Source organism: Phocoena phocoena, chromosome 14 (genome assembly GCF_963924675.1).
Source record: "Phocoena phocoena chromosome 14, mPhoPho1.1, whole genome shotgun sequence".
Taxonomy (NCBI): domain Eukaryota; kingdom Metazoa; phylum Chordata; class Mammalia; order Artiodactyla; family Phocoenidae; genus Phocoena; species Phocoena phocoena.
This window is the reverse complement of record NC_089232.1, coordinates 77350598-77372715: the sequence shown is the minus strand read 5'-3', so window position 1 is coordinate 77372715 and position 22118 is coordinate 77350598. Positions and strand designations below refer to the sequence as shown.

General features: G+C 41.9%; 1 protein-coding gene across 1 annotated transcript in view; it reads right to left on the bottom strand.

The window, feature by feature from the left end:
• Positions 1–872: 872 nt before the first annotated feature.
• RAD51AP2 (RAD51 associated protein 2) overlaps positions 873–22118 on the bottom strand; it is a 128652-nt gene continuing 107406 nt past the window's right edge. The window contains 1 exon segment of the mRNA XM_065890860.1: positions 873–1090. Coding sequence (XP_065746932.1) covers positions 873–1090 — 218 coding nt within the window.

Below are 22118 nucleotides of genomic sequence, written 5' to 3'. Positions count from 1 at the left end.
CTCCTAACACTCTCTCTTTCGTCCGCAATGACGTATAGACATACATACCTCATTCTGCCTGACTGTCTTTGGAGTCTCCCATGTTTATGCAGATTCCCTGTATGTACATGATTAAGTTTAGGGGATTTTTTCTCCTGTTAATCTGTCTTATGTCATTTTCATCATTCAACCAGCCAAAAGAACTAAGAAGAAAGGAGGGGAATTTTCCTCTCCCCAACAATAGCAAGAGGACATGAACCCAAGGTCATCTTGCTTGGGGCCCTTTCTGTCACTTCCTTCTTCACTGGGGACCAAGTCGTAAGGACAGACTGCCTCAGCAGCAAAGCTAAAAGGAAACTGTCTTAGTCCAAAGTTGTGCATAGCCCAGCCCATCCTGCTAGATAATAATAAAAATGATAGCTCCATTTTTTGAGCGGCTGACAGGTGTCAGGCATTGTGCTAGACATCTTACCTTACCACCCTCCTCACCCATTCATAGAAGTCCTGCCTTTACAGACAAGAAAGGTGCCACTAGCAAGTGTCAGTTATGTCCTCAAGGTCACACAGCTGGTACCAGACAGAACCTCGATTCAAATTAAAGTCTGCCTTTGCTATGGACCCTGCTCTTTTCAAGTAAGGGGATGGAAGAGAAAGTGTGGAACCATGAAGAAAGTGAATTCTGCAGGAGGTGACAGCAACCCTGACAGGTCCTCAGAAGATGAGAGCCCCAGCACTGCTGGTGCCCACTGCAGAGGTTATATAACACTGACCTGCAGAAGGAGTGCCCGGTAGGCTGCAGGCGCGGACCGGCGGGAGGATGTTGCTGCGGCCTGGGAATCGTTATCTTTTTAAAAAATCACCACGCTGCTCACTGCAGAGAAAAAAAGGCAATATCAAGTTTTCAGAAACTCTGAATTGGAGATCAGCCAAGGCAAACTCAGTTCGCTGCAGAGGACTCGGTAATAAAATGCCGTGTGCATTTGGGCCGGATGTATGGGGAAAAGCAAATGGAACAGGGCAGAGTTTTTAGCTCTAACGTTGCCTTCAATCATTGGACAGTGGGGTTTACAGTTATTGGAAGTCCTTGATGCGGAATTTAAGAGAAACTCTCCTGCAGGAAAAAGAAAGGACAAAAAATAACCCAAAACATTAAAGGACCCACAGCTGTTTTCACCTTGGGTCCAGTTCTCCAATTGAAATTGTTCTCCCAGCAGCAAACCTAACACAGTACAAACACTGTTCTATAGAAAACATTTGTCTAATCAGGAGTTGGGGTTTGGTCCCATCTGTTTAACAGAATTGCTCATCACCTCAAAGTTAACTGAAATCTGTTATCAACAAATTACATAAGAACCTGGTAAATATTTTATAGAGAGAATTGTAAATATTTCCCTCTCTGTTCAAGGAATAAGTGATTATTTACCCATTGCCTGCTTGGCTGCCTCGTAGGTGATCAAGGACACTTTCAAAGCTGCTGTGGCTCATCATGAAGGGGAGAGAAATTTCCAGCCTCCAGGACACTACTGTCACTGTTAGGTCAAAGAGTCCAGTAAATCGAGAAGACATGACATCATGATATCAGCTTAACAGGGCAAAAGAAATCCCAAGAGGGAGATTATCATTGCCTTCGGAGATTATGCAGTGTGGTCCAAAGAACACAGACTTGAGAGCCAGACAGACCTGGGTTTGAATCCTGGCTCTGTCACCGACTGCTGTGTGGCCTTAGGAAAGCTACTTTATCTCTTGCAGTCTCTCAACTCTCCACACAGGGTTGTTATCATCTGGTAAGCAAGTTGCCTAGAACAGTGCGGGGCACATAGTAATAATAATAGCAATGATGATACTGGTAGTAGCACTTGTTGAGCCATCACTCAACACATTTTACTTGCCTTCTTCCAACCTCCTCTCTTCTTTTCAACCAAGTGTTTCCTGCGTTAGGTAGAGAAACCAGCTGACCTCTGAAGCGTCTTCCAGCTCTAAGCTTCCAAACAAGACCACCAGGCCATATTAGTTACTGGTCTTGTCTCAAGAGTGTAAGGCAGAAGAAGTGCTTCTTGGGAATGACATCCTGGAAGATGGGCCCCCCATTGTGTCTTTTCATAGTGCAGTGTAGGGTCATTCTGCCTTTACTGCATGAATGGATGAATGCATGGATGGAGTAAAACATCCAGCCTAGGACCTTGACTTGCAATGAACAGCTGTGTGGCTTGAACCTAGCCCTGTAGGAGTCTAGGTTTGTGTATCAGCCTTGGAAAGGCAGCAGTGAGAGAGTGGAACCAAATGAGGCACAGGACACATCGATGGAAAACGTAGGTCCATGTTTTCAGCTACCAGGGACTTCTCTGCTTGGACCAGGAGGTAAACCCACAATCCTTGAAAATCAGCAATGCCTGGGTTCTCACCACTGAACCCCATCAGCACACAGCTCTCCATACCACACCCATGCCTGTGCTCTGCCTTTCTATTTTCCAGGGGCACTTGTAACACTTTTTAGCACATATTTAAAACTCTTCTGCTGGGCTCTTTGGGTTCGCTGCAGTTTGGAGTGAGCTGAGAGGGGCCTGCATGTCTATCTGTTAAATGTTCCCTGGCACAGAACCATCCTGGGAGGCCTCAGTCAAGGCTTTGCAACTTCAGGAGACCTACTCTCCATTCTCTGCCCACATGGAGTCCCCCAACTCCACACAATCTAGCTCCTGATGACAGATATGCCAGAGTGTCTTGTGTCCCACAGCCCTGCCTGTCCCCGTGAGAGTGAAGGCTCCTTGAGGGCAGGCACAGAGAACACATCTGCTTCCTTCCCTCAACCCTCCGTTTCCCACACATAGAAGGTCTGGCTGATTAAACTCTGCTGCCGCGTCTCTGCCTCCTTCCACAGGGGTTAGATTCTTCCTCTCTGAGTCGAGGACCCGCAGCCTTAAGAGCCTAAGGGGGAAGGAGGGGTGAGATCGAAGGCTGAGGGACCTGGGCGGCTCCTCCCCCCACTGAAGATGTGTGTGTGTTTGCAGGGGGAGGTCTATGGACCAGGGCAAAGGAGGGTGAGGGCCAGACCATCAGGCCCCCAAGGACATGCCCAGAGTCAGGGAACCTGTACTGCAGACAAAAGATAATCCTCCAGAGACTTCCACGTGTTAAAAGGCACAAAGCTCCTTTCCCAAAGGGTGAAACTCTGGACAAGCCCATCCCAGAGGCCAGTGACTGGCCTCAAATGGCCTAGAGGACATGTGCAAACACGGAGAGTTTGTGGATTCAGACCCATCCTCTGCTCCCACACTAAAGTGGGCAGTGGGACACTGGACCCTTGAACACGATTTGTTTGTTATCCTCATCTTCACAAGACAGAAATAACTTGTGATAGACAATTAGGACAGAACTGTCTATCAGCAGTCACTAGATGACCTTGAGCTTCCAAGGCCTCGTGCAAGTAACTACTTAACAGGAGGCTGGAAGAGCAAACCAAAGTCCTTCCTTCCACTGTCTTTCTTGCCAACTTTAAATATTCTCCATATTTTTTTTTCTATAGGATTCTTCCTGGGCTTGATGTTCTGACTAGATTTCCATGCTTTGGAAAGACCTGAGTTGTACCCAATAATTACCAGATGGCTGTTTATTACCTCCAATTACTCACTTTTCACCTCTAGCCTCATCTTTACCACAGAGCTTCCAGCAAACAAATCTATTAGAATAAACCCACCTACACTGGGCCATCCCAACGAAGTAGGTAGTTTGACCTTATGAAGTAAAGGCTGTTTTCCACAGCTCACCCCTCTGAGGTTTCTACATCCATTGGGCATTTGATCTAGGCCTTTGGGGACATGATCAAACATGGCCATGTTTAGCTACTCCGCACACTGTCATTTACCACTGGGTTATGCTCCCACAAATCAAGTCTCCTGGGAAGGTTTTCAAAGAAGGTCTTTATTTGAAAATCAAGTTGTTCCCTCCCTGCTTTGCCCTGCCCATGGGAGCCAGAAGATTTTATTTTAAGGTGAGAAGCGGGGCAGCTAATAGACTATACTCTTCTGAATTTTAGAGGCAGCATTCATTCTCTGCCAAAAATAGGGGCTCCAATTGCCAATCTGCTCCGTTTCCGGGGCACTCACTGAACTCCTTAAAACTGCTAATTATATCCTGTGGAAATCATAATCCTTCCTACTGGCTTTTGGGCTTGCCTATTTTCAATGAAGTCAGTTGGCCCCAAATGCTGACTCTCTATGAAAGTTCTTCCATATGAATAGAGGGAAAGTAGAAGGAAGAAAACAGTCTTGCCTTGGAATTCGGAGACCTGGATGTTAGTCTCAGTTCTGACATTAACGGTTCAGGGGACTTTTATTCACGTGCACCTATTTCCTCAATTCTAAAATGAAAGATTGGGAATGACATTTTCAGTGTCACTTCCAGTCCCAAACAATGCTAAACAATGCTAGTCATCCTTCCATGGGCTCTCAAAGTTTCTCTGAGCAGAGAAGCAAGAATTTAAGCCCTGGGTCTGAGGCAAGGGGAAGCAGCTAGAACAAGGGAAGAAAGGAAGGCAACGAATAAAAGCTAGGATACGTAGGACGTTGTTTGCCAAAATATATTCCAGGAAACAACATGGCCCTGGAAAACAATAGGTGCTGCTACCTTTAAAGGGTGCTCTATGGTCAAATAAATTTGGAAAATATTCAGTTAACAAATGGCTTCCTTTACTCCGGGTCTTCTCACAGCAATTAAAATGCTAATATGAATTGTAGATCTCCCAATGGTGCACACAGCGTGTATGACATCTCAAAGTTATATTCTGAAGAAACCACTCTGGGAAATGTTAATCTAAGAGAAGCTACAACCATCAACAGTGCTGTTAGCAAACAGGGCAAGATATCCCTGGAGATAGCACCTAGGGAAAGTTAGATTATCGCTGTAAATGAAATAATAATGGCTATGGATTCCTTCTGCAGTAAAGGTGTGAATATATAGAAACTCAATTCTTTCAATCAGTATTTATTAGATGCTTCCTATGGATTTAGGCCTGTGCTGGGAAAAAGAGAGTATTTTTAAGTGAGCGTGTGTGTGTGTGTGTGTGTGTGTGTGTGTGTGTGTACACACACGCACGTGCGCACACGCCTGCATACACTGAGCAGAGGTAGGGAGTGCAGCAAGTGTGGTAAAGAGAAAGACTTGATCAAAGGCCTCAAGACGTAATCTGGTGAGTTAACCTAAGTTACTTATAGAAAACTATGCAGGGTACCAAGCTTTGTGGTCAAGACAATGTAAGAATGTGTATCAAGGAGAGATGGCACAGGCAGGAAAATCTCTGTGGAGAGTCGAGGCTCATACTGGTCCGTTAGAAATTCAGTTAGTATAGATCAGATGATAACCTGACACCACTGACACGTAAGATTTGTCTCCATTTATAAGTTAAGAGCTGACAAATATTTCTTAGCACCAATAGTTAGAACAGAATAGTTGGAAGTGCTGCCATAACGTGTAGAATTACCTGTCTCTGCCTCGAGTCAGTTGCAGTATATGGCCATTTCTCACTACCACTTTAGAAGATAATTCTTCCTGTTCTCCTCCTACTCTATGCTATCAACCCCACGCCCTGTCCTCTGGGTTTCCCTCGATTCATGTAAATTAATGACCATTTCAAGCCCCAATTTGTGGCCAGTCTCTGAAGAGGTCCTGGAAAAAAATACCACGCACCTCGTTTATTCCATCGTTCTTTTCCATCGTGGATTTCCTGGTTTCATGTGAGCTCGCTGTGCATGATATGCTCACAGGGAGTGTGCCCGTGAACATTCACCCCACTTAAAGCTGAGATGAGTCTTCCAACACATACTGGGAACACCACCTTCTCCACAACTGTTGTGCCAAAGAACCCACACATGCTCTCTCTGCATAGTATTTACCAGGGTATGTGAGTGCCGAGAACTTAACCTGGTAAATTTCAATAGGCCAGACGATTAAAAAAGAAGAAGACCATGTGCTCAATCAATTGCTATGATACATAACAGGTCTTCAAGATGACCCCCCATGAGTCACACCTCCATGTGTTCACTTCCTTTGTAGCCCCTCTCCCAGTGAATTTTAGCTGGCCTTGTCTAACCAATAGAACGTAGCAACAGTGATACTCTGTGACTTCTGAAGCTAGTTCATACAAAGCCTTGAAGCTTCTGCCTTGGCCTCTGGGAACAATCACTCTTGAAATGCTCACGCTAGACGAAGTCAGCCTTCATGTAAGCGTTTTGACTACCCTGGACTACCAGGCTTCAAAAAACTCAAGCCACCTGGAGGCAAGCTGAAGATGCCAGGTGGAAAGAGTAGATGCTACAGAACACTGAAGTGACAGAGGAATGAAGAAGTCATCCTGGAAGTGGATCCTCCAGCCCCAGGCACCCCAGCTACGGTCCCATATATCAGAGACAGACTGCCAGATGAAAGCTTTCCTGAATTCCCAACCCGTAGAGTCATGAGCCAAAGAAGATGTTTTCGTGAAGCCGCTAAGTGTCAGGGAGTTTATTATGCAGCAATAAATGATGAGAACTCATTGGATGAAAATCCAATGCAGGAGTTAACTTCAAATGAAAGGAACACACAGAACAGGTTTTGATTGTTGACATAAGAAGAAACAGATGAAAGTTTCACTGCCTGACAAGGGCAACGGTATCCATATTTTTCCTAACTGAGAAACTGTCAACTCCAATAAGAGGAAGTGATATCTAGACTATCAAGCAGTGGGAGTCATTTGAAGGAGCACGATAGGAGGAATCGTGTATGAAGCACTTGGTATTTTCAGGTATGGTTGCGTGAATTCTCTCACGCAAGCCCCATAATGAACTTGTTTTAGCGTGGTATCGTGCTGCTCACTTTATAAATCAGGAAACTGAGCCACAGAGAGAAGAATGGGCTGCCAGGTCACAGAGCTTGGATGAATGAGTGAGCCACAGAGAGAAGAATGGGCTGCCAGGTCACAGAGCTTGGATGAATGAGTATTCTGCTTCTCACAGGGTTGAGAAGTAGACCTCACGAGCTAGCAGCCAGGTATTATTCTGCGCGCTCCCTCAAGGTTGATTCTGAAATTAAAGGTAGTAACAGAGCTAGCAGCCTGTGGGTAGAGACAGGATCACTTCCAGGGAACCACTTAAGAAAGGCATAGTAAATCCAAGCCCCGTGTAAAAATCCAGTTTTAACTCCCTGAACTCCTGCTGAGGAGACTCCTTTCCACATATATTTATTGAGTACCTCCTGTGCTAGGGCTCCAAAGATGAGTAAGAACTACCCCTGACTCAAAGAACTCGTAATCCGGTAGAGAAAGCATTCACGCAAATTCAGTAGCGTTAGGAGGGCTGCGCAAAATGTCTCAGGAGAAGCTGCCCTTTGCCCCACCTGAGGGGTCTGGAAGCGTGTTCTAGAAGAGCTACTGACTACACTCATCTTTGCAGGACTGGCAGAAGTCAGCCAGCCTGAAGGGACTGAAGATGTCCTCCTTGTAGGGAGACACTCCACCTTGGGCCTCTCTGCCTATCATTTCTGGATCCTCTGTGATCAACCTGCAGAAAGGTATGACTGCCTCTTTCTTTCTATTAAGCCTGTCACTGGAGTTTCTAGTACTTTGTCGAAATATAATGCACACACGAAGCCTGGGTAGGATGATAAATTGAGAAAGCGGAATTCTCTGTGTGCTTTGAAAATAAAGCCCAAAGGAAAATACCTTGAATATTGATGGGAGATTTAATACTTCATTTTTATCGTTCTCTCAAAGCACACTTCAAACTCCACTGAACTAGTTCCTAGATCTGGCTGAAAATCTTCCATTTTGTGCGCCTTTGCTGGACATTGTCGTTTCCCCAAATGCTCCTACCTCTCAATATGAAACTTCATTTCTTGTCCCTTTTTAGAGAAGAGCTCTCACTGGCTAAACCCAGACATGAAGAACTGAAGAGGAAAAATGCTATTTCCTCCAACTTTGGTTCTCCCCTTCTCTTTTTTCTCCTTCTTCCCTCTATCTCTCTCAGTACTTCTCTCTCTGGCTAGCCCTCTGTCTCTGTCTTCCTTTCCTTCTTTTTCTCTTCTCCGAAACCATATCTCCAACTCCCTTTTCTCTTTATTTTCATCCACCCTTTACATACATTTTAATGCAATGAAAAGGTCAGCTTTTGAAATCAAGTTGATTCCGATCTTCTTACTGAACTTCACACACACACACACACACACACACACTTGCACACAAAACACACATTTGCATGCACATGGCACCATGTTATTTGCATATTCTCCGTTCGTTCTCTTCTCCCTCCTCTTTGCCTTTCCAAATCCTTCTGCCCTTTCAAGTTCATATGCTAGCTCCTGCAGGCAAGTCTCTTCAATCCTTCCAGGCCACAGAGACTTCTCCCTCTCTGGAGTTCTGATAGCATTTATTTCTGTACCATCTATCATAGCGTGAAATTAACCATTGTCTAGAATTGTTCTCCCATAATACTTTTATTCCTGAGAAGATAGATTCTTCTCCATAGCTAAAAATGTCTCCTGTACTGCAATCCCCTGCTCAAGAATCTTGAATGGTTCCCTGTGGCCTATAGCAGAGTTTCCTAGCTCTTCCAATGAAGCACAGACCGCTAAATAGAATGTACGCATACCGTTCGTGATTCTGGGGTAGAGCCCAACTGCCCCCTCTCACAAAATGTCCTTAGTAGCTCATGGTTTCACCTTTAAAATGCAAGCAAATTTAACATTATAACTTATAGTAAAGCTTTCTGTAAATCTGTAGAGATGAACTCAAATTCATGAGATATGAAAATGTGGGAACATTCGAGATAATTAAGTCTAAAGCCTAATCCTTTCACATGCTTTAGAGACCACTGCAGGGCCAAGAGTGGCCATATCAGTGCCATAAATTGTTCTGGGGCTTCCTAGCACTTTCACGATGTAGACCAAACTCTCTAGCATGACGTTCAGTACCATCTGTGACTTGGCCACTGTCTGCTTCTCCAGCCTCACCTTTCATGCTGCATCTCTCTGTCCTCATGCACACTCCACTCTAGCCATAAGGACGTGCGTGCGATGCCTTACATACACCTTGGCATTCACATTTCACGATGCTCTTTTCCTGAATGTCCTTGCATATCAACCCTCCACACACACCTCTCAGTCCCAAGCCAGCTGGTGAACACTTTCTCCAAGAAGGTGTTTTGTGCTAACGACGTACCAAGCATCATCCCGTTTTTCCACTTTCTATTACAATGTCTCTTACATTATTTCACTCATTTGTTAAAAAAGAAAAGAATTGTTCGAGCCCCTCACCCAATAAGGAGCAGATGAAGCATAAAGTGCAGTAATACTGACTTGTAGGTTTTGGTAGAGCAGTTGGTATGCGAAAATATGTACAAATAAAAAGTCAGCTTTTCGTGGAATGGGAACTGTTCCCGTAGAATGGGAAAATCATTTGATGTTCAAAAACAAGCTAAAAACTTCGTTGGGGGGAGGGGAATACGGAGGTTCTGTATGTAGCCATTCATCTAAGATGCATAATGCACACTAGACAACAGGTGCTAGTCCCGGGCAATAGTCCAAAGGGGAGCAGACCTCTCTCCTGTGTGTCTCAGGCAGCCTGGAAACTGGCTCTTGCTCTCTCCCTTCTTCCTCAGCTCCTCTCCCACGAGGTGCTAGAAAGAGAATACAGCGTGTCCCAGACCCTGAGGAGCTTTCAGGTGAGCTGAATGGCTGAGTCACACACATATACTTTAAAAGCAATGTAAGAGCTTTCCAAGAGCTGCATAAAGTGACCCAAGAGCTACAGTTTCTGAGGGAAGAAAAGAGTCCAGTGCTGGCGGGTTAGGGAAATCATCCTGGAGGAGGGCAGAATCCTTCAGAGATGGGAGCTGGTCTCAGAATTCTTCAAGGCCATTTTTGCTGCTTGTATAGTCTGATGTCAAAGGACGCAGCCTTGATTTCCACTACATTCTTGCTTAAATGCCATGGCTCACAGTGGAATGGTCCTTTAGTACTGCTGGCCTTAGGGGACGGGATTTCCATGAGGAGCCACTATCCTAACCTCTACCCTCTACACTCCCACTCCCCAAAGAAGAAAGAGGCTGGCATTTCTTGAGTATCCACCAAGTGCAGGAACACATTTAGCATATAAGTACATGTTTACAGTGACTCCTCCCCAAAGCCTGTGAGATATGCTCATTTCATAATTGAAGAACCTCTGGTAAAGCCCAGTTAAGCGACTTGCCCAAGGTCAAACAGCAGGTAAGGGGCATACCTGAGCTTTAAACACAGCTTTTCTGATTTCAAAGCACATATTCCTTCTACAACATCAGGAACTGCATTGGCGTAACATTATTCTGTGCTTTATTTTATTGAGATCCAAATGTCATTGAGCTTATAACTGTACATAACTACTGTCCAAAATATATATTGTATTGATATACCCCAAACTCTCTAAGTTTAAAAAACATTTCCATCAACTTACTCTGGGCTAAAGCTTTCCACAGTTACAGCATTGATGAACTCTGCAAAGGGTAAACAATGATTTATCTGGCAATATTTCACATGATTCCTTCAAACTTTTTTTTTTTTTTTTTTTTTTTTTTTTGTGGTACACGGGCCCCTCACTGTTGTGGCCTCTCCCGTTGCGGAGCACAGGCTCCAGATGCACAGACTCAGCGGCCGTGGCTCACGGGCCCAGCCGCTCCGCGGCATGTGGGATCCTCCTGGACTGGGGCACGAACCCGTGTCCCCTGCATCGGCAGGCGGACTCTCAACCACTGCGCCACCAGGGAAGCCCCCTCCAAACTTTTTTATTTAACTCAATGCTATCCCTGAACTCCTGTCTAGCTTTCTGGGAAGAAAATGCAGCAGAATCACCTGCTTTAAGGTTAGGCATAGCTAAATGTTAACCATAAATAGTATGTCTTACAATCCCCAAGTTGCTATTGATTTTCTTTTGGATTTTAAAGCCATTTAATTAAAGAGCTGAAAGCAATGTAATATTGCATAAGTCAAACTTTATATAACATTTGGTCCTTTGTTTTGGCCTCTCACTTATATTGATCACCTTACCCATGAATAAATTAGTTGGGGTTAAACAAATGTATGAACCACGTAAATATTCACTGGCAGTTCTGCCTTGCCCCCAGAGTACTCCTAGAGGTGGGCAGCACATCCCAATTAGACCCTGGGCACAGTGCTGCACCAAAGCAGTCATTACATGGGAAGCTCATTACGTGACTCCCCTTAGCAAGCCTGCTTAAGGGCTTTCCTACTTGGTCCTCACACCCTTCTCATGGATAACGGGTCTAAAGGAAGTTACATGCAGGGTCCTCATCTGCTAAGCTGGGGTCCCATGGGACAGTGGGACCAAACCAGGATCCAGACCAGGCTGCTGGAGTGAGCTGGGCTGTGACAGGGCACAGGCGACGTGACTACTGTGAAGTGTAGTGGAAACTCGGGGAGGCGTTATGAAGAATCTAATCAAGGGGGGACTTTAAGTAGGACTGGCAGCTGATAATGGGCCCTGGGATACATTACTCGGTGGCCATGGAAGGAATTATGAGTGGACAACAAGGTAAAGGGGGTCCAGAGGTACCAACCAGAGAACAAAAGCACAGAGGGCGAGACAGGATGGAGTTTCAGAAGAGAAGGAGCCCAGTTAGCAGAGTGAAGGTACAAGTTAGAATAGCTCCGGCACTGAGAATCACTTGATGTTGAGCTACTGATTTAACAAAGTGTGTTTACAAATATCTATGCCTTCTTATTCATTTTATTTCAAACACTCATACTGCTTTCTGTGCTTCAGTCACCTTTTAAAATACTCACAAACATTTATTTAGAAGCTGTAACAACCCTTAGAGGCAGATACTAGTATTATCCCCACTTTATTAGTTAGCAAACTGAGGCGCAGGCAAGTTAAGAAACTTGCTCAAGGTTACAGAGTTAGAATTTATTATTTTAAATTTTACCTAGAACACGGTGAGTCTTTTCAATTTGCAAACAAGTGTTCATTTCAACTCCATAAAATTATATATCTAATATATTATTCATTATTGTCTACAATCTATTGCTCAGTTTATTTTTTTCTTCAGAATGACTATTTTTCAAGGATTGGATATTTATTTTGTGATCCACATATCTATTGTCTTTTTGTTCATGTTTTTATTTTGTCCTTTTCTCTGCATTTGAAGAAAGTATTTCAAATTTATCTTTCATTTCTTTTTTTTATACCTTTCACTTCTCTTTTTTCCTTCCATTGCAGATTTTTGTTTCAATACTGTATTTTTACTTTCTCAAATTCCTTTATTTCAACCAGTCCTTTTTTATCTCTACCTTCCCTTCAATTTGGTCTCACCTTATGACTGCCTATTCCTTAGATTGAGAACAGGCCATCTTACATTTTATTAAATGCATCTAACAAGGGGGTTCTGAAATTGTCTTCTAGTTTCTGGAGTAAAATTTGTTTTCTAAGGTATCTTAGTCTGAGTATTTTAGATTATTCTACTTTCTTGGAGGTTTAGAGAAACAATATGTGGAATATCCTTCCAGCCACCATCCCCCATGCACACACACACACACACGCACGTGCACACGCCTACACACGTGCACACAGTCCACTTGGGTTTAGTCACTCAGATATACATCCGGAGTAAATATTGATGTGTATAACCTTGAGTCCAAATTCTGAGACCCAACACAATTCAGTGTAGCTCTGGTTGGTGTAATATGAGATGTTTTGTTCTTGATGTCAGTTTTCCTGTCACACCACAAAATTAGGACAGGCTGTAGCTCTTCTTTGAATAACTATAGTACTCAAATGGCTTCTCATTGCACAATATATTGTACAAAAGAAATTCTAGGGGAAAGAGAAATATGTGTTCACACACACACACACACACACAAAGAAAAAACCTGGCCAGAGGAGAAGGAAGTATCTGATGGATGTGGTGTGCCTTGGGGCAAAAGATTTTTAAATTCCTTCTGATTTATTTCATACTTGGAAAAATAAACAAACAAAGCCACAATCCATCAGACCAGTGATAAGGCACTAGATGCCTTCTTGCTCCCACAGTCCCTAAGAGTTTAAAGTCGAATGAGTAGATACTACACTTGCTCCTTCAAAAAGGAGGTCTATCCTGTTACTGTAGCAGATGGTACCATGCTCAGTATCAGAGTAGTTTTCAACAGTGAGAGGATTCATGCTGGCTAGTTCATTACATACATATCTGTTCCACTTCTTCTTTTGGGCAATCAGGCATATGGGAAGTTTAGATTTTGACAATGAATCTTGTTGAATGATACATATAAAAAGATATCTTGGTATCAAGATAGCGTGTTGGTCAGGTAATGACCTAGTAACAGAAAGAAATGTCTAGGAAGAGGACTTCATTGATCATACTGTGAACGATATTCTATATTCTATCCTTGTCCTGTTGGAATAGTAGCCTTAATGGTATGGAAATTCTTGGAGTGACATCTCAAAAACAAAAACCAATTTGGATGAAGAAATACAAAAAGAGGTCCAGATGGCTTTTGTTGTGCTCCCCATTGTAAATGAGGATGGCTGTCCATAGCAGCCAGAGTGCATCTGTTCACCATTTTATTCAATTACTTAATTAGAATAATGTTCTCTCCTTAACTGTCACTGTTTTAATAAAACAATATCAAAATAAAGTTGTTATTCGATATTTTCTAAGTAGAGCTTAAATGCATAGGAGGAAAGCATCATCCGTTATTTCACTGAGTCTCAAATACATGTCCCTCTCCCTCATCCTATAGAGTTAATTCTCCCATCAGATGTGTAAAGTTTCTGTTTAAGCAGAGGAAAATCTGGGGCCAAACTTCTAATGTTATCCCCTCCAGCAGATCTATCACTGTGTTGCTGAGGAGAGAAAGTTGGCAGCAAGGAACAGCATGACTGATCACATTGTTGTTTCTTTAACTCATATAAATCCATCTCACATGCTTTGTGAGAGTTGTCCACTTGTTAAAATAGGATATAAATAAGCAAGCCTAGGAATGGAAATCCCCTGGTAATATGGCAGATATCCAGAAAAACATTGTCTACTTCTTCAGAGTTGTGACACTTTTCAGAAACCATTCTGCATCTCCACAGTTAAATGCATTTATAAGGTTCTTATGAGAAAAGATCTGTCCATCCTAAAAGTTAAAAACAATTCTTCAGCAGCGAAGCAAGACTGATAAACTCTCAGGAGCCCTCTGAATGCAAACAAAAAAAAAAAAAAGAAAAAAAAAGAAAAAGTTGCTGCATCTTCCATCTATCATGGGTGGGCTATGAGCTCAGGATCTTGAGACCTACAGACGCATAGCGCTGAAAGAGACCCCAGAGTCCATTCAGCCCACATGCAAACTCCCTGGGATGCATTTTAAGAATACTGATACTTTAACCCCACCTCATACTACTAAATCCAAACCTTTCAGGAAGGGACTGGATATCTGTATTCTTTAGACGCCCCCAGGAGATTCTAATGTGCAGAACCACTTGCTTCTGGCCAAATGAGGCAAAAGAAGAATCGGGGAATTCAAATCACCCGATTGGAGAAAGACCATCATAGGGGATGCAGATGGCATACACGGGCATCTGAAATATCTCCCTATCCAAGCTGAATGCAAGTTGCACATGTTAAAAAGAAACGATGATGGGGCAGTTCAAAGCAACAACAACAAAAGACTACTTTAGTGTTATTTAGAAGTGCATAGAAGGCAGTTTAAAGTCTCTTTCTTTCAGTTAGGAGCTGTTGATGAGAAAGTTGCTCTCAAGGACCAAAGCAGCCCAGAAATGTGTGTGTGCCCTTGAAAGAATCAAAGGCTGTAATTTAGTAAAAGTCAAAACAAAACAAAAACATTAAATTTTACCTAGATTATTTAAATTCTTAACCCTTTCTCTGATTTTTATATTTCCTTTATATTATTTAGTATAACCATTTGGAATTAATAAGTAGTTAATTCTATGATTTCAAGAGGATATTTCTTTTGGTGGAGAAAGCCTGAGTGGGTATTAGAGAAGCCGGGGAATGGGGAGCATAGGGGACTTACTGGGCCATGGGGGTGGGGAAGGAAGCAACATTAAGAATTCATTTTTTTCTTTTACTAAATCCAAGAGAAAAGAGCCATGGTGTCAAGGCTGAAATTTTGTTTTGGCCCCCTCAGCACACACTTCACAAATGGTGCCTTTCTCCTAGACCAACTGCAAGTCTGCAAGGCCATTAACTGCCCTGGTAAAAGTTCACAACTACTGGGGCTTCCCTGGTGGCGCAGTGGTTGAGAATCTGCCTGCTAATGCAGGGGACACGGGTTCAAGCCCTGGTCTGGAAGGATCCCATATGCCGTGGAGCAACTAGGCCCATGAGCCACAACTACTGAGCCTGCGCTCCGCAACAAGAGAGGCCACGACAGTGAGAGGCCCATGCACCGCGATGAAGAGTGGTCCCCGCTTGCCACAACTAGAGAAAGCCCTCACACAGAAACGAAGACCCAGCCCAGCAAAAATAAATAAATAAATTACTAAACTCCTACCCCCAACATCTTAAAAAAAAAAAAAAAGTTCACAACTACTGCCTAGAAGCTTCCAGAAGCAAGAGATCAAGGAGACCCATGAGTCAAAGTGGGCTAGAAATTCAGGCTCCAAGTCTCAGGCTCCCTCCAAACCTTCTGACCTGGGCTGCTGCTACCCACTGGGCCCCAGGGAGGCCCCATACCAGCAAGCTCTGCCATCTGTTCAGAAGTCCCACGTGGGACCAACTACCATCTGTATTTCAATTTCACCACTTGGTCTTCTGTATACGTTTACCTGCATTCGTTTGTACAAGAGTTGATTGGGATTTATTTGATTTTGATGAATAACTGACTTGTGGTTTAGTCTTAGAACTAATTATGCCAGACAGCTCCTAAAGAATCTGTCTTCTATGATTCACAGCTGACTTCATAGGAATTTAGCCCAGACATAAATGTAATAAATCCAAGATTGATCTGAGAAAGACTACATTATTCATGTTTCTCTCCGATACTTGACATAAGCCTGTTTTCTGTTGAGGATGCCGGTGTATCCACTGTAACTTGTTTTTGCTCTGAGCATGGCTTAAACTGTACTGATGCCCCTCCTCCTTGGTGACTCACATAAGACAGTTCAACTGCCCTGAGCCAAGCAGGATCTATTATGGCCAATGTCCTCTCTGGCTAGAACTGCCCGAGCCACAGTCCTTGGCTCAGAGAAGTAGTGGTAGCCCAGGTCTTGTACAGAGCTGGTGACTCACTGAAGCAGCACTGGCTCCTGACCCAGAGGCTGGGCTCCCATGGCTGGCCAGCAAACCACGAGAGAGCCTATCATGAAGGCACAGCCAGTAGAGGTGATAGATACTGACCAATCAGAGCAGCAACTTACTGCCTTTGAATTAGCAACTCCAGAGAGGATTGGCCAGACAGGAACAAATTGAGCATGAAGCACTCCCATGCAAAGAAGCTTAGACCTCACGAAAAAGAGAATGTATGGGTCCCAGAGCTGCCCTGAGCCCTGAACAGACTCCCAGTCCCAGAACCACTCCACCAGCATTCCACTCCAAACCCACCTTTTCTCTGTATGGCCTGAGAAAATCTCTATTCCCTACAACTATAGATCTCAAGCAATGGAATGAATTCTAGACTTGGAATTGTGACAAACTGGATGAGAGTTCTAGTTCTGTCATTTACTAGGTAAGTCAACTTGTTTGATTCTTTTGAATTTGATTTCCTAACTTGTAAAAGAGGAGAAATGTCAATTACCTGGTCCCAATGTTAAAAAGTGGATGTGAAAAAATTTTTATATGAAACTTAGAACAATGTCTTGCACGTAGGTAGTCAACAAATGTTAGATATTGTTTTTATTGTGATGATTAAATAAGATAAGAACTGTTTCAGGCACACAGCAGACACTAATACATGGTAATTATTAGCACAGTCTCTACAAATAGACAGGCTCTAAAGCAACATCTCTATCATTAGCAAAGAGTTATTTGTTACTCAAGTTTTCTCTTTAACAAGTGGAAACAAGGGAGGAGGGTTGCTGAGAAGCCCACAGCCCAGTGTTCTGCTGGCAGGCATGGTGAGAGGCCCCCTCCTGGGGAAGAAGCCAACATGTGCTGTCTTACCCACTTAACAGAGAATGTCCTATTGCTGTCACTACCACTCCTTCCTACTAGAAGAATAAGTGTTATTGATATGAAACAATTTAATTTAAATCCAATCTAACTGCAATAGGAATATCTATTTTCAGCAAGACTCCCAGCCAACTGAGCTAAAGAATGCTAACAAATTTGGGAGGAGATCCCTAGATAAAGAATGTCATGAAAATTTGGCCTCCTGCTCTGAATCTGTTACACAAGAAAAGTTGGGAAAGGGGGCTGGCGGAACCTGATGGTCGCCACTCAATCCCTCAAGTTCTGACAGAGGCCCCCCCTGGTCTGCCCAGCTCCAGCCTCCTGTGGGTGTAAGGAGGAGGGTAGGTGAGTGAGCTAAGACACGAGGCAGAGGAGTCTATGGTCCCTTCTCACAGAGTACTTTTGCTGTGTCTGTGGATGCTGTTCAAGCTCAGAAGAAGAGGGGCTACAGATTGGGAACATTTGCCAAAGGATGAAGAGTAGGAAGGAGCTGAGGCTTGGAGTACGACAGAGCGAGCACAGTAGAAGGAGAAAAGTAAACCTTTTTAATGTTTATGTAAACATAAACGGTAAACATTGATAGACTTGATTCATTTATTAAATCTGTAGCCTCTTTCACACTTTGGGCAAGTTGCTTCTATAATTTTACCTGTCTGAACCCTGCTAAGATATTTTCTGATCATTCAGCTTCAAAAAAGAAAACGGAGAACCAGAGCCAGGCACCTTATAAAGTGCAATGAGATGCGCTAACCGTCCATTGCCTTGACCATGAGAACAATGCAAGGGGAGTAAGTTGATCATGACCTAACATAGCCTGTGTTGGCAAAGTTGGTTTGGTTCACACTTTTAGCAATTTTTCAGAACAGTGGCTATTATTAAACCAATCTGGATTCTTTTCTGTGTTATCATAGTCTCTTAGAGATGAAAGAAACATTGGAGCAGTGTTTTACAAGCTGTGTTCCACAACAAAGTAGTTCCAAGAAATATGATGGTACTACAAGAAAAGAGGATTCTCTTTGTCAGAAAAGTTTATGAGATCACAATGTCCGTAAGGATATTAAAGGCTTTAGAAGTCCTACAGTAAAAAAAAAAGAAAAGAAAAACCAAAAACTATGAAGCTTGGTTTAACTCAGCATTTCCTAAACTTATTTGATGAAAGTATCCTATTTTCATGAAGCACTTCTCTAAGACCATGCAGAACACGATCCACATAACATTGGTTTAAAAAACACTGCCTTCAAGTGTTTTGTTACCAAAATATCTGGTCCTGTAACCCACTCAATTAAAAAACAGCTTCTTTAACATCCCTGACAAAAAGACTTCCAGTTCACACTCTGCTTAGCCATGTCCCATGACTAGAAAGACTTTACCTCAGGGGACATCTAGTTCCACGTCTGAAAAATGACATGACAAGAGCATGGAAGTTGGAGTTAGAAGACCTGAACTCTAAAACCCTACTGGCCATAAGCTTTTCTCCTCTGAGCCTTGGAGTCTTTCTGTGTAAAATGGCCATGATGACACTACCTACATAAAACTATATAAAGTTTTATAGTTTATTGTCTCTACTGGTATTCTACTAGTAGCCAAGAGTTGCTTCCTGTAACTTTGTTTCTGTTATCCTTATCTTGTCTTCTGGAGACAAACAGAATTGAGTGAAAACTGTCCCGGTTTCACATAGTATTCTGTCAGTTAGATCACAGTTACATTGAACTTCTCAAAATTCCCTTTTCTGGGATATACTCAGTTATTTAACTACAGCTTGTAAAATAAGAAAACATAGTACCAAGTTCCTTCAAAATCATGGGAATTTGCTCTGCAGATACAATTGCTTAAGGCTCTTCCTAATATTTTTTTATCAGGGATTAAACCTAATGTTTCAGTTTTGATCTCACACCAGCAGAAAAGAGTATCACTCCCACCATGCACCAATTAGTAAAACTAAGTTTAGGTTCATGTATTAACAGTCTTGGGCTACGTAGGGCTCCACTGATCTTGTGGTCAATTAAAAGCAAAGTCTTTCTGGCAGAAGTGCTACCAAGCTGTGTCTCTCTGGCTTGTTCAGTTGAGTATTTAAACCTAAAAGCAGTACTTTACCCTTTACCTTTTAAAGGTCAAACTTGCTGGTTTCAACCCAGCATCCTGGCCTCTTGTTTTCCTCTTTGATTCCAATGTGAAGGCTGTGTCATCTGCAAGGCTGATGAGAGCCTCTCTCTCTTACACAGCCTCACCCAGGTCTTAGCTAAAAATGTTGATCAGAGGCTTAGCAGCAAAGTCAATTCTCCAGCAACAGCAGAGTGTCCTCAACTGTCAAACCAGATAATAGTGAGGAAGTTATGCCATTGGACACACACAGGGAGAAGGGAAACTGCAAACTACTGCCAATAATCCACTCTTCCTGAAAGTAAATAGAAACAGTCTTTCAAAAAATCTGCCACAATGAAGTTGAAGATATTTTAAGTTTCTCTCCTTCAATAGTAGGCAAAAAGAATGCCTGAGATATTGCTTCTTTGTATTCCTATGAACTTTCACTGTGAATGTCAAACAGAATAAGCAGTCATCTGCACTGTCTCATCTGAAGGGGCGCAAAAGACTTTTATTTGTGTATTCATTCATTCAGTCAGTCAATAAGCCATCAAGCATATATTATAGGCTTGTTGTATTCAGGAAATGTAGTGAGCTCAGGACATTTAAGATAAAGCATATCTCTGCCCTTGGGAGCTTAATCATATAAAGGGGGTAATAGAAACTCAAATGAGTGCAAGAAGCGTTAGAGAGCTTTACCACCTATTAGAGTTTAATAAGGTGATATAAAATTAGGATACAATAATACATAGTGTATCTATATATCTTATATCTAAATGTATTTCTACATCTACATCAATATCGATATAACAAAACAACACGGGAAAAGATTATGGAAGTTTTCATTTAAAATCTCAACAGATAGAACAGATGATCTCTGAAGCAACAATAATAATGTGATGTATTTTATAAAATAAAACTATACAATGTTTTCTCACCAAAGTCACACACTTAGTAAGTAGTAGTAAAAGACTGAGGTGTAGGCCATCCACCCCCGAGACTGCACACTGAACTATGACTTTATCCTATTTCGCCTTCTAGAATGACAAAGTTCAAAACAAGGATTCATTCTCAGTGGTGTTGAGGATATTTGAAAGCTCTCATGAACTGATAGCGTGAATTCAAATTGCATGGTTTTCGTAAGACAGTCTCCATATGAATTACAATATGAAATGTGCATGCCTAACCTATAAAATACTCAAAAAGGGTGCAAAGGTATTTGCGCCACGATGGTCATTGTAACATTATTTACAATAGAAGATTAACTAAATAAATGTTGGTGTAGCCACTTAATAGAACTCTATGCAATCATTTAAAAAGACAAGAAAAAGGCAAAAGTGTAGAGACAGAAAGCAGACTAGTGTTGCCTGGGGTTGGGGTGGCCATGGGCATTGACTGTAAGCAGGCAGAAGGGAACTTTTAAGGGTAATGGAAATGTCCTAACGCTGAATTATGGTGATGGTTGCACAACTGGAAAAATGCACTGAAAGATTATCAAGCTGTACACAAAGTCTGTAAGATTAGACACCAAATTATCACCAGGAGGTATCTCTAGGTATGGAGATTATGAGGGACTTTCACCATAAACATCTTATCGCTAAGTGTTATCATTATGAATTACTTTTGCAATCAAAAAAAGTTCTTAAGTAATCCCTATCTCATATCAATAAACAATATTATATATAATTATGAAAATTCACTTTCCCAATAACAAGATAAAGATGACAATTCATACCACTATTTTTTAATGAACAAGGCCCAAGTATTAAAAATAATGAGATATGATCACTATTATTGATGATGTCTTGTCTATTTGAAAAACCAAAGAGAATCAACTAAAAGACCATAAAATTTTAATGAAGTTAATAACAAGGTTAGTTATGAAATAATTGTTCAGAAATCAGTATTTTCCTATCTATTAACAATAATTAAAGAGAAAATATAACAAAAACAGAAACTAAGAAATAGATTAACTCAATAAGAGATGTATAACAACCTGTATAAAGGAAACCACAGACTTCCTGGAGGTTAATGAAAGAAATATAGAATAAATGCTATTTTCCTAGATAAGATGAGAATATTTTAAAGGAGTTGATTATCTGCATAAGAATAAAGACGACTTTTCTAAAATCAAAGCAATCGATGTATATGAATTAAGTATTAAAATTTATCATATAGTGATAAATCTTAAAAGAGGCATTCACATTCAAATATATGACAGATCAGAGGAGCAAAATATCATTTCTCAAATATATATGTGAATAAATCCTATGGTAAAGATGATATTTCAAATTAGAGGAAAAAGGAAGATTTAGTCAATAAGTACTGTGGGACTCAGCTAACCAGTTAGAAAAATAAAGTTAGATCCCCTCATCTCACTTTACCCGCAAAACAAATTTGATGTGGATTTAAAACCAGTCCAGGATTCCAAAGGCAATGTCTCTGGTTAAAAAATGCAAATCCAGTGATAATAGTCCTGTGAACACTGTGGTTCTTAATGTCATGGGGATCTAACCTAAACATGAAGATCAAAAATACAATAAAAGTAGAAGCATCCAGACCTTAAGGAGAAACAATCAACCGTCTCCAGCAGTGTGGGATACTGAAAGGACTGGATTTTTAAATCCGACAGATTATGATTGAAATCCTGGCTCTACCACTTACTGGCCAATCACTCAATCTCTCTCCTTGCCTCAGTTTCCTTTTAGGTAAAGTAGAATAAGTAAAAATTATAATATATTTCACATTAGATATTAGAAGTAAATTAAATAATCCGTGCAAAGTACTTTGCTGTCACTTAGATATTAAACTAATATACTCCCTATCCATCTGTATTAGTCAGCTTGGGCTGCCATAACAATATACCACAGACTGGGTGGTTTAAACAACAAGAATTTATTTCTTAAGATTCTGGAGACTGGAAAGTACAAG